We start from the raw sequence: 10,563 nt of genomic DNA on the forward strand, positions 1-10,563 counted from the left end.
AGACGACTGCTCAGAAGAAGATCCAAAGGAGAACCTGGAGATCCTCACAGAGATGACAGAGAGCTGCTCAGAGACTGAAGGATAAATGTGCTCAAGCTTTCTAATGTTCAACAAACTGTGCTTCAGTGCTGTATTTCAGTAAACCTGCTCCTCATATTCTGTGAAATACAAAGAAACGAGGAGCAGATCGAGGCTATAAATACGAAGAGCAACTGCTGCTCTCAGCATTAGTCACTCTGTGAAGGTGGTCTCTGGAGCTATAAAAAGATATTTTGGGTTAATCTCTGTGAGCTGGTAGCTGCTGCTTGGTGTTCCACCTTTAAAGCTTTCTGGTATTGATGAAATGACTGAGAACCGTCAAACACATCTGAATTCATTTTAGGATGTTTGCTATGACAGGAAGCTGAACTCTGACTCTTCTTTCAGCTCGACCGCAGCAGATTGTACCTGAACGTTTTCTAATCTCCCGCTTCAGGATGTTTTCCTGCTGCTAACATGACTCTCGTCTTATTTACCACAAACGATGGTGAAGGTTTGGTCAGGTTTGAACATAAGAACTGCTTTGTCTGATTACAAGGAAGTCGTTATCAAATATCACAGAGCTTTGTTGACCCGTCCACCACCCTGGCATCAGCACCCTGCTCTTCAGAGGCTGGTGTGGAACCAATTTTACTAAAGTTGCACTCACTGAAGTCACAAGTGAGAGTTACCGCTAACTGTGCATCAGGTTAACTCAGCATAACACAACATGGAAAAACGATTACGTGTTTTTAGGCATCTGAACAAAGAAAGTGTTTCGAGGGGATAAACTGAAGCAAAATGACTGCACAGCTCTGGCATGAACACCTGAGATTTACCCAAACATCCCTCAAAGACCTCTGAGAGCTTGAAAAACTAAAGCTAAACTTTTTTTCATGTGAACTTCAACAAAAAGTAGAAATCTGAGTCATCGTTCATGGTGTTTCAGGTCATCATTTAAAAAACCTCCAAACAGGAAAAGGTGATGCAGATATAATGACGGGGAAGCTGTACTTACTTCATCGCCCTCGCAGCCTGACACGTCTCCAGAGCAAAAACTTGTTTAGCAGGCTCAGACCGCCAAGGTCAGGATGGTTCAGCGTGACCACAAGAAACCAAACACGGGCGAGACGGCAGCCTCAAACCCCCAAATACTCTGAACTCTGACGGCCTGAACCAGCAGCTGCACGACGCTCTCAATAAAGTCCTTGTTATTAACCGAGAGGGTGGATAAAGTCCAATCACGGACACACACAAAGCCCAACAGAGTCCATCAGGACGAGCACACACAGGTGACTCATTACCTGAGCTTCAGTAATAACTTAATAAAACATCTGAGATGTGAAGAAACAAGAAAACTGAGCTCTGGAATATTTTCTTCTGTGTCTTTATATTAAAGGACGCTTCCAACATGGATTCTAATCGGAATCAAAAGTGTCAGGTAAATCTGGAGGTCATGACGTCGATTAAAGGACAATGATCACTGATCGGAGCTCACGTCTACACCTGACGATACAAACTCATAAACATGTTATAAACATCACGTACAGGCCAGAGGAACAGGACCTGTGTGCAGTGACAGGAGACGTGTCTCACGGCGCGTTCACATATTTGACTTTCGGGCAGCTGGCTGCAGAAAAGAAGCATCTGAAGGAGAATATCGATATTTTCCGATCACTCTTTGAATTATGAACGATCAGCCCGAGCCGGGTAACATTCAGACGCTTGTTGTGCAACATGAAAAACAGAAGTTCACAGCTGGGCGCAGCACGGGGCCGCTTTCCTGAAATCCTCCAAAAATGACACAGAGTCTGGTTGGCAGAATCGTCCCCGGTTCCTCGCGGGGAATTTGCACTTGTGACCTCCGTGTTTGCGAACTGCTCTGCGTGAGAAGCGAGTCTGACACACACCTCAAACTAAATTATTGCCCCACACACAGGCAGAGGTGTGTTTGCAGGTGCTTGTTTGTCACGGTGCGCGTGTGACCTCGGCAAACACTGACTCTTCTTTCTTCTCCTGCTGTGGAAACTTTGCTGCTGACGCACAGTTTAAATGTGACACACACACACACACGCACACACACTTCACCTTCGTGCTGCAGCGGCAGCTTCACTGGGTTCTCCAGCAGCGACTTGAGCACTCCGTGCGTGGCCATGGGCAGGAAGCCCGGGCTGAGCGGGATGAGCGGGCCGGGGTGTCGGGAAATCTTCTCCATCACGCCTCCTTGCATCGGGACTTCAGTCTGGGAAACGAGCCGAGCAGAGCCGCAGGTGTGACACGGTAAGCTGAGCGCTGTCCTCGCGTTGTGGCCTCACGTCCACGCGGAAAGGAATCCTTTCAGAATAAAAGTTGCTGCTCTCAGCACACACGACCTGCTGCGTGCGCGTGCGGCGGTGCCTGACCGGGCTGCGGACCGAGCACCGAGTCCATGTGTGAGAACGGAGGACTGCTGACGTCAGAGCTGGAGCCATAACCCCGCCCCGCTCTCTCTCTCTCTCACACACACACCTTTGCTGAGCGTACTGCGCATGCTTCCTGCGCAGCGACAGCTTCATGGTGAGAGTGTTTTCCCTGTTGGAAGTGAAGTGAAAAATCTCTGTGATTTTCTGAAACCTGTGGAAAGTTTTTGCTCTGAAGGTGAAAAAAGAGGGCGTGGTCGGAGCTGAGGTTCACCTGAGGACTTAGGCTGAAAGCAGCTCACTGTCCTACAGTGAGTTCACCCTCAGTGAACTACAAGGCGCCCTGTAGGTTTAAGAGAGGTGAAACCTGTAATGCTGCTGATGTAATAGTTTTCCTCTTATTTTGCGGTCGCCGACAGCACGGCGACATCCAGCCGACCGCCTGAGTTATGCCTCAGCGGGAAATCTACGTTTAAACTTCTGACCTAACCACAAACCGCTCCTAACGCTTCCACGTCACATGAAATTCACATCGTAGCTACGGGTCAGGTGGATGCAGCCCGCAACGACGCCGAATGGCGAAGATGAGATGAGAGAGAGCTTTTATTTGTCAGTTGCAGTTGCCCACACCCGAGATGACAGACCTTGCCAACCGTACATACAATACACAAACATCACATTGGGGAGACAGGTCAGGCTAGGTAGCGAGGAAAAAACCCATCAAAAAGTGTAACACAAAGGATAATCCAGGAATGCACAGATATCATCACACGTAACAGAATACAACACAGACAAGCAACATGGGAGAATATTCCAGTGTGTAGTGTGTGTGCGATCAGTGTTGGTTCTTGGATGTTTATCGGTTCAGTTCTTGTTTTGTTCAGTGTTTCCTGCTTCATTTTACTTCCTGTTCCGTATCATCCCTGAGTCGCGCTCATGTGGGCAGCATTTCTGTCTGTTTCTTTCCATTAACGCTCATTCTGAGCAAGCTGCGTCTGGTTGTTTCTGATCTGCAGACTAAACATCCAGAAACTTCCAGGAACAACCAAACCCTGAAAGTGTTTTTGTCTCTCGTGGAGTTTAAACATCTCTCTGCTCTCAGCAGTTAAACCTTCGTGATCTGCAGACGTGCTGACATTTTATCTCTGAAACCTTCATTCAGGCCTTTTTATTCTTGTGAAATCTGCTTCCTTTAAAATTCACACACACACACACACACACACACACAGCCTGCAGAGGTATGCTGGGTCACGTGAGTGGGCCGGCTTGACCTACTTTTGTCCAATGAGAGCCCGCCGTGTCCCGCTCTTCTCCCCCTCCTCCCCGCCCCTCTGTGGCTCAGTCACGTGGAACCTGGCGTGCTTCAGACAGGGAAAAACAAACGCAACCCAAGGAGGAGACAAGATGAGGGAGGGAGGAAGGAAATGAGGAAGCAGAGAGAGTTTAAGACATTAAAAATGTCAGATGAAACGTTTCAGTGAGGGAAACGTCTCCGGACTCAAACCTGCAAACACGTAATGAGCTTCAGTGATATATGTGACGGTGAGGTGTTTGGAGAAGCAGGGTCGCTCAGGGCTCCGCACTGATTGGTTCAGGTTTGAAGAACACGATTGCTCCGCTCAGACCTGCAGACCCCTCACACAGGTCCCTGCTCCAACCAGGCTGCAGCTTCAGAGCCCAGACCTAAACCCTGAACACCCTTCTGTCACTTTATTCACGCAGCTTTAACACAGCTTCATGTCTGTCTGTGGATGGTTAGGTGTGGGTGGAACGAAGGAAGGAAGTGAGAAAGGAAGAATGGAGGGAGGGAAGGAAAAGAGGAGAGCAGATTCTTCTTCAGAGGAGATGAAAAAAGAGATGAGACGAGCAAAAGAGGACAGTCGTGGCACATGTAGGGACATCTCGAAAGAGTAGGACTGTTCTTGTCGTCAAAGGAGCTTGCAAAGAAAAGCGTCTGGACTTCTTTAAGTTGCTTGAAGACACAGTTTCACACCTTGGCCCAGATGATTAGAGGATCATCAGGGGGTCCTTTTGTCCCTCTGTGGGGGGACGCTCCCACTAGGTTTAAATCTGGGACTCCCCACCATTTGACCTTAGAACTGAAGAAGCTTCTCGGATGAGAGGTGAAACGTCTTCAAGCAACTTAAAGAAGTCCAGACGCTTTTCTTTGCAAGCTCCTTAGACTACGATGACCTGGATGACTGAGAACCTTCACAGACAAAGGACTGTTCTTCCTCCCCACTGTTGCCAGCTGGTGCCCATAGGGAGTCAGTGTTGTGGTTTCTCTCTGACCACCATGAACAGCATCAGAAAGTGATTTCTTGTGTCCTGGACTTTGGAGCCTCGTGAGGCCTGATCTGATGTGAAGCTCGTCTAACATGCAGCCATATGTGACGGTGGACAGAAACAAACAACAAACCCCTCTCAGCCTCGCTCTCATTAAAAGCTCCTAGCAACAGCGTTTGTTAAAGGATGGGGATGTTGTGATGACCTTTTTGAGAGGAAAGTAGGGCAGCGGCGAGACACGCCTGCTTCAGAGCGGGGACTGGGCCAAACACGGTTCTGACTCATCCCGTTAACACGCACGCTGCACCTGTGAGCGCCTCGCTAACACACCTGCTGAGGACACCTTCAGGCTGCATATTAAGGCTGTATCCCAATTCAGGGTCTGCAGCCTTAAAGTACGCAGTCTTAACCATCCTCAAGGGCCGCGTACTCAAAGACCGCTAAGGCCGGAAGTGCGAGGCTTGTGAAATGGGACGGTGTAGCCTCCGTCGCGCTGCCCAGGTTGCCTAGCAACCATGATACTAACAGCTGGAAACGTGTCATACAGCTGTGTTTGACAGAAATGAAGGAGAACATATTTTGTTCATTTGTTTGTTTCTACATGAGCTTTGGTCATTCTCTGTGAGATGAAGCTCAGCTATTGAACGGCGTATATTTTAAAGTAAAGGCTTTAAAACCAAGTTAGTACAAACGTCACTAATGTCACATGACTTTGCTGACATGTGGCCAACAGTAATGTTTAATGTTCTTCGTTATTAAACATTTGCACATAAATAAGTGACATAATATTCAGTACTTAAAGTTTACTCTTCGGGCGCCCCTCATCTGCCGTTTTTTTTCGGCAAAATTATCCACACCCACCGCCGCGCTATGCATTCTGGGATATATTGGGCCACGAAGTCTACACCGCCATGTCCTTAAAATTCAGGGAAATGAAGGACGCATTTGAGGGCCGCATTTCGAGCAGCCTTCGAATTGGGACAGCCTTCGTCGCGTCGCTGTGACGTAATCGGCCTTAAAATGCGGCCTTTAAGGCTGCAGACCCTGAGTTGGGATACAGCCAATGACTACGTTCACACTGGCCCGGATAGATTTGAAAACGGCGTTTTCGTCTGAAAACGCTCCGCGTCCACACTAGTTGTGCGTCCACATTGAAACGTCTGAAAACGCTTACGTTCCAGTTCTCCGCATGCGTTATTTACTTTCCGGCAAAATGTCGAGGAAAAGCAGCGAGTTTTTTAAATGGACTAACAATGAGGTGGAGTTTTTGTTGCAAGTAACACAAAAGTACAAAGTTGCAAACGTGAGTGAGAATTAAATAATTTGAAGAAAAGCTCTCTGGAGCATGTACAGGACAGTACTGCAGAGGGTCATCAACACAGCCCAGAAGATCACTGGCTGCTCTCTGCCCAGCCTGGAGGTCACTGCAAACTCTCGGTACCTCAGCAGAGCTGGCAATATCATCAAGGACCACTCTCACCCCAGCAACCAACTGTTTGAACTATTACCGTCAGGCCGACGGTACAGGTCACATAAAACCAGGACAAACAGATTCAGGGATAGCTTCTTTCCCAGAGCTATCACCGTAGTAAATAAGCACAAAAACAATTGAACCTATTCCATACCGTCACTGTCATTATATCATGCTGCTATTCATACTGTCATTATATTAATGCTGCTATCCTGTATATATCGTACTTACTATTGTTTGAGTACTTGCGATTATTTTATTGTACTTTTTATATTTTACATTTATATTTATTATTTATCTTGCACCAAGGGAGTGCCACTCCAATTTCGTTGTACTCTGTACAATGACAATAAAGGCTATTCTATTCTATTCTATTCTATTCTATTCTATTCTATTCTATTCTATATTAATCTTTAATACGGCTGTCAAACAAAACAACTGCTGTGTAATACCCTCCACTATCTTAGTTTAATTGGTCACATGACTGCATCACATGACTGCATCACATGACAAACATGCGTCATCGTTTTAGAAAGTCTCCGTTTTCACTGTCCACACTGCGACAGGAAAGCACTGTCTTCAGATGTATTCGTTTTCTGAGCATTTTCAAAACGCTGCGTTTTCCTTGGGGAAACGCAGCCTCAGTGAGGACGGGAGGCCAAACGGAGAGAAAACGATGCGTTTTCAAACAGCCTAAAGCTGCACTGATCAACACTAACATCTTCATAACAAAGTGTTAGAGCCCACACGGAGTGATTTATGAAAATTCGACAAAGCTAACCCTGTGCGCTCTCTGGTGTCCAGCAGGGGGCGACTCCTCTGAGTCTGATTGTACAGAAGTGAGAGCAGCTGTGATTCTAGAGACTGCATTACAGCGTGTGTGCGTAGGCTGAAAACCCTGCTTGGAGGCAAACAGACACAACCGTATCTATAAATTGGTATTTAATGCTAAATAACAGCCTTCAGCTCTGTTACTACAGTCATTAAAAATGTTCAGGTGAAGATGGCCGTTACAGCTGCCTGTGTCACCATCCACCTGTCAGTCAATCAGGACACGCCCCCAATAATGCAAACTTTTTCTTTATACAGTAAACATGTTTATTACTGCTGTAGTGTGAGCGGATTGACCCCCGCTGGACGTCAGAGGAACTGCAGGTTTGATGGTGGGTCAGGTACTGATTTTGTCTCCAGGATTCCCAGGAGCTGCTAATTGTGATCGCCTTGTTTTGTTCCCACATCAGCTACGCTGCAGTGTACGTGTGCATGCGCAGGTCTCCTCTTTGCTTTTGTCCCAACAGTTTACAACCAAATTTGACGTTACACAACCTGCAAAGCCTCAACCTGGATGCTGAGAGGTCACAGATTGCATCAACCTCTCAGTCAGGCATGGATTAGAAAGCCGGGCCCAAACAGATCAGTTAGATTGGCCTGCTTAATAACATCAGTGATGATGAGTCTTACAAGGTACCAGCAGGTCAGCGCTCCATTCAGGCCAGCTTTGGTTATGTAAAGCAGAATTTCAGCCGTGCAGCAGGATTATATGAGCGTGCTGTTGTTTACAGAGAACTATTAAAACTGAGCCACAAACAAGGCCTGCAGTGGAGGCGAGCTCCGGGCCTCAGAGGGAGGATGCACAGACTGAACAAATGGCTGATCCATTTCAGGAGTGCAGTGTAAGAAAGCTGAGACAAAGACAGAAGAGGAAGAGAAATATGTGATGGAGCAGAGACGGAGAACTTTGATGGAAGGAAGCAGGAAGTAGATGAGACCCTAAACCTGCCCGAGTCCAGAAACGAGTCTGAACCCGAGCAGCAGGGCTGTCGAGCATCAGGCCGTGTTTAGCTACTGTTATGTGCATGTTTCACATTATTACTGTTTGCAGCAGCAGCACATATTCAGAGCTGCACTGAGCTGGAATCGAAGCTTGAGCCCGAGGCAGGAAGATTATTGGCTCGGGCCTCGCATGCACTATAAATACTGCCATTCAGCTCACATGGCGGCACATTCGTGCACTCCACGGGCGACGAACACACACATCTGTATGCAAAACACGACTCGCCCAATCACGTCTTCACTCTGATTAAACTCATTATCCTGCAGACAAATCAAAGCATAGAGTCCAGCGTGAAATGGAAAGACAGCGCGCGAGTATCGATCCACAGCGATGACATAATGCTCCGCAGTCCAATAATAAAGCAGCATGTGGGACGGCACAGCGGTGAAATCATTCCGGCGTTTCAGTCATGCTTTGTGATTGTCTCACATCCCACCACACGAACATGACGAGTCTTCACTTTCACAGGAAGTTACAGTAAATCTGTTTTTATGTGTTTCTCCCTTTTTATTACCAACTCCTGATGAAAAATGATGGATGATTTTTCTTGGTTACTTTTCTTCCGTTTTTGTTGTTGTCCCGTCTCTTGGCTGCCTGAATTCTCGTCTTCTTGACTCACGGCTTTGGTGGAAATTTAATTCAACTTTAAACAAAATGTCAACAAACACCTGCGTGTGTTTTAATTCACTATAACCTGAAGTCATGAAGAGAAAGACGTACAATTCAATAACATCTCAACTATGTTTATTATTTATTTTCACAGTGACCCGGAGGTTTTCATCATAACAGCGTCATATTGAAATAATCTTCTTTTATATTAGGAAAAGCTGTCTGCAGATTAAGGTGTAGTTTAACTACATGTACATGAAAACACCGTCAGCTGTGAGCCCCCCGCTCTCCTCACAGACGAAACTGAGGAAATGATTTGATTGGCTAAAAGATGTCATGTGGGATGAGTTAGAACGCACGTCACTGGTGTGTGACCATTGTAGAAACAACAGAAACACGTGTACGAGCGAACTTGAGCAAAACAAAAATCTAGAAAAACAATCTAGTTATAGCTCCGAGTCCATATAGAGCCGCGTCCAGACCCAGATCTGGACCAAGGTCCACCTATTGGGGACCCTGACCTGACTGGTGGTTACTTTAGACCTGGAGAGGGGAAGTCCAGGCCTCGAGGGCTGGTGTCCTGCAGCTAGGCTGTCGTTATCGCATGACCAAAAGAAAGACGACTGCAGTGATGCCAAACGTGACTCTGGTGTTCAGCAGCCACCATCCTTTTAGTCATGCAGAAGAGTTCATTTAAATCACTTTAATATTCCAAACTGATAATGTAGCCTAGCTAAGCCAGCTGGTCAACGTCGTCGCTATCAGAGTGAAACTAAGTACTTCATATAAACTTTTTGTTGCTGTCAGACAGCAGTGAGCGAATAAAAACTGCTGGTTTGATGTATGGAGTCGCCGCTGTTGTTTAACTCGTGCAGAGCCGCCTTCTGTCCGTCTGTTCTCCATCTGATCGATTGTTTTGATCCTCTGATGTTCCCTTTCAGGCTGCCGTGCGAGCGGCTGCAGCCAGAAAAACACTTCCTGTTAGTTTGAACAAGTTTGTGGCAGCAAACTTCACAGTGACCCTGAAGGACAATTCAGAAGCAGGAATGTCGACCTTCTCAGATTAGCTGAGCTCTCAGCATCCACTGACAAAACCTTCCTGTTGCTGGGAATAAAAGCATATCGAGCGCTCGGCGAGGCTCTCCGCGACGAGAGAAAAGGCCGGAAACTGAGCAGGGACAAAAAAAGGAGGCAGAGGAGCGCTGCAGCAATTTAAAACATAATGAAGGAGAGTCGAGACGGGCTGAAGTGGTCAAGAAAGAACTGCGCTCACACTGAATAGAGACAAATTACATTCCCAGAATCCTCAGACCTTCATAATTCTCCATTTTTAATGCATGAAGATGTTTTCTGGAGAGAATGACGCAACCTTTACAGAAACTAAAGTGCTTTCAGTTTTTCCATCATGGTGAGCGAGGCGCTGCCGAGGCTCAGAGAACGTTTTACACGGCAGTAAAACAAACAGACACCTGCAGACACGACTCAGGGCGTGAAAGTTCAACCTAAATGTCTTTGTGTTCATGTCAGAGACCACAAAGCTTTCTAATGCAGGTCTGTGGGGCAAATGCTTCTGAGTCACCAGTGCAAAAAACCTGCAACATTAATGAAATGCAGAGCTTTTATCTCGTTAGCCTGTTTGCTAATACATGTCTTAAAGGACACACAGATGTTTTATAGTTTATAGCGCTCATAGTTTACTGACTTTTCTGAGACTCTGACCTCAGGGGGGCAGGGATAGCTCAGTAGGTAGAGTGGTGGCCCCATGATCGGAAGGTCGGGGGTTCGATTCCCCTGAACAGCTACCCTGAGGTACCCCTGAGCAAGGTACCGTCCCTACACACTGCTCCCCGGGCGCCCAATGGCTGCCCACTGCTTCACTGAGTGAATGGGTTAAATGCAGAAAGGGATTTTCCCCACGGGGACCAATAAAGTACACCTTCTTCTCA

The 10,563-nt window shown here is 46.9% G+C and overlaps 1 protein-coding gene across 2 annotated transcripts in view; it reads right to left on the bottom strand.

Moving 5' to 3' along the window:
• Positions 1–2,501, bottom strand: part of hlfb (HLF transcription factor, PAR bZIP family member b) — a 14,885-nt gene extending 12,384 nt beyond the window's left edge. The window contains exon 1 of one of the 2 annotated variants that reach the window (XM_026177786.1): positions 2,107–2,501. In XM_026177786.1, coding sequence (XP_026033571.1) covers positions 2,107–2,248 — 142 coding nt within the window. In that variant the 5' untranslated portion in view covers positions 2,249–2,501. The remainder of the gene's footprint in view (positions 1–2,106) is intronic. The other variant, XM_026177787.1, reaches the window with a different exon arrangement.
• Between the last annotated feature and the right edge of the window lie 8,062 nt (positions 2,502–10,563).

This window comes from Astatotilapia calliptera, chromosome 8, assembly GCF_900246225.1.
Source record: "Astatotilapia calliptera chromosome 8, fAstCal1.2, whole genome shotgun sequence".
Lineage (NCBI taxonomy): Eukaryota > Metazoa > Chordata > Actinopteri > Cichliformes > Cichlidae > Astatotilapia > Astatotilapia calliptera.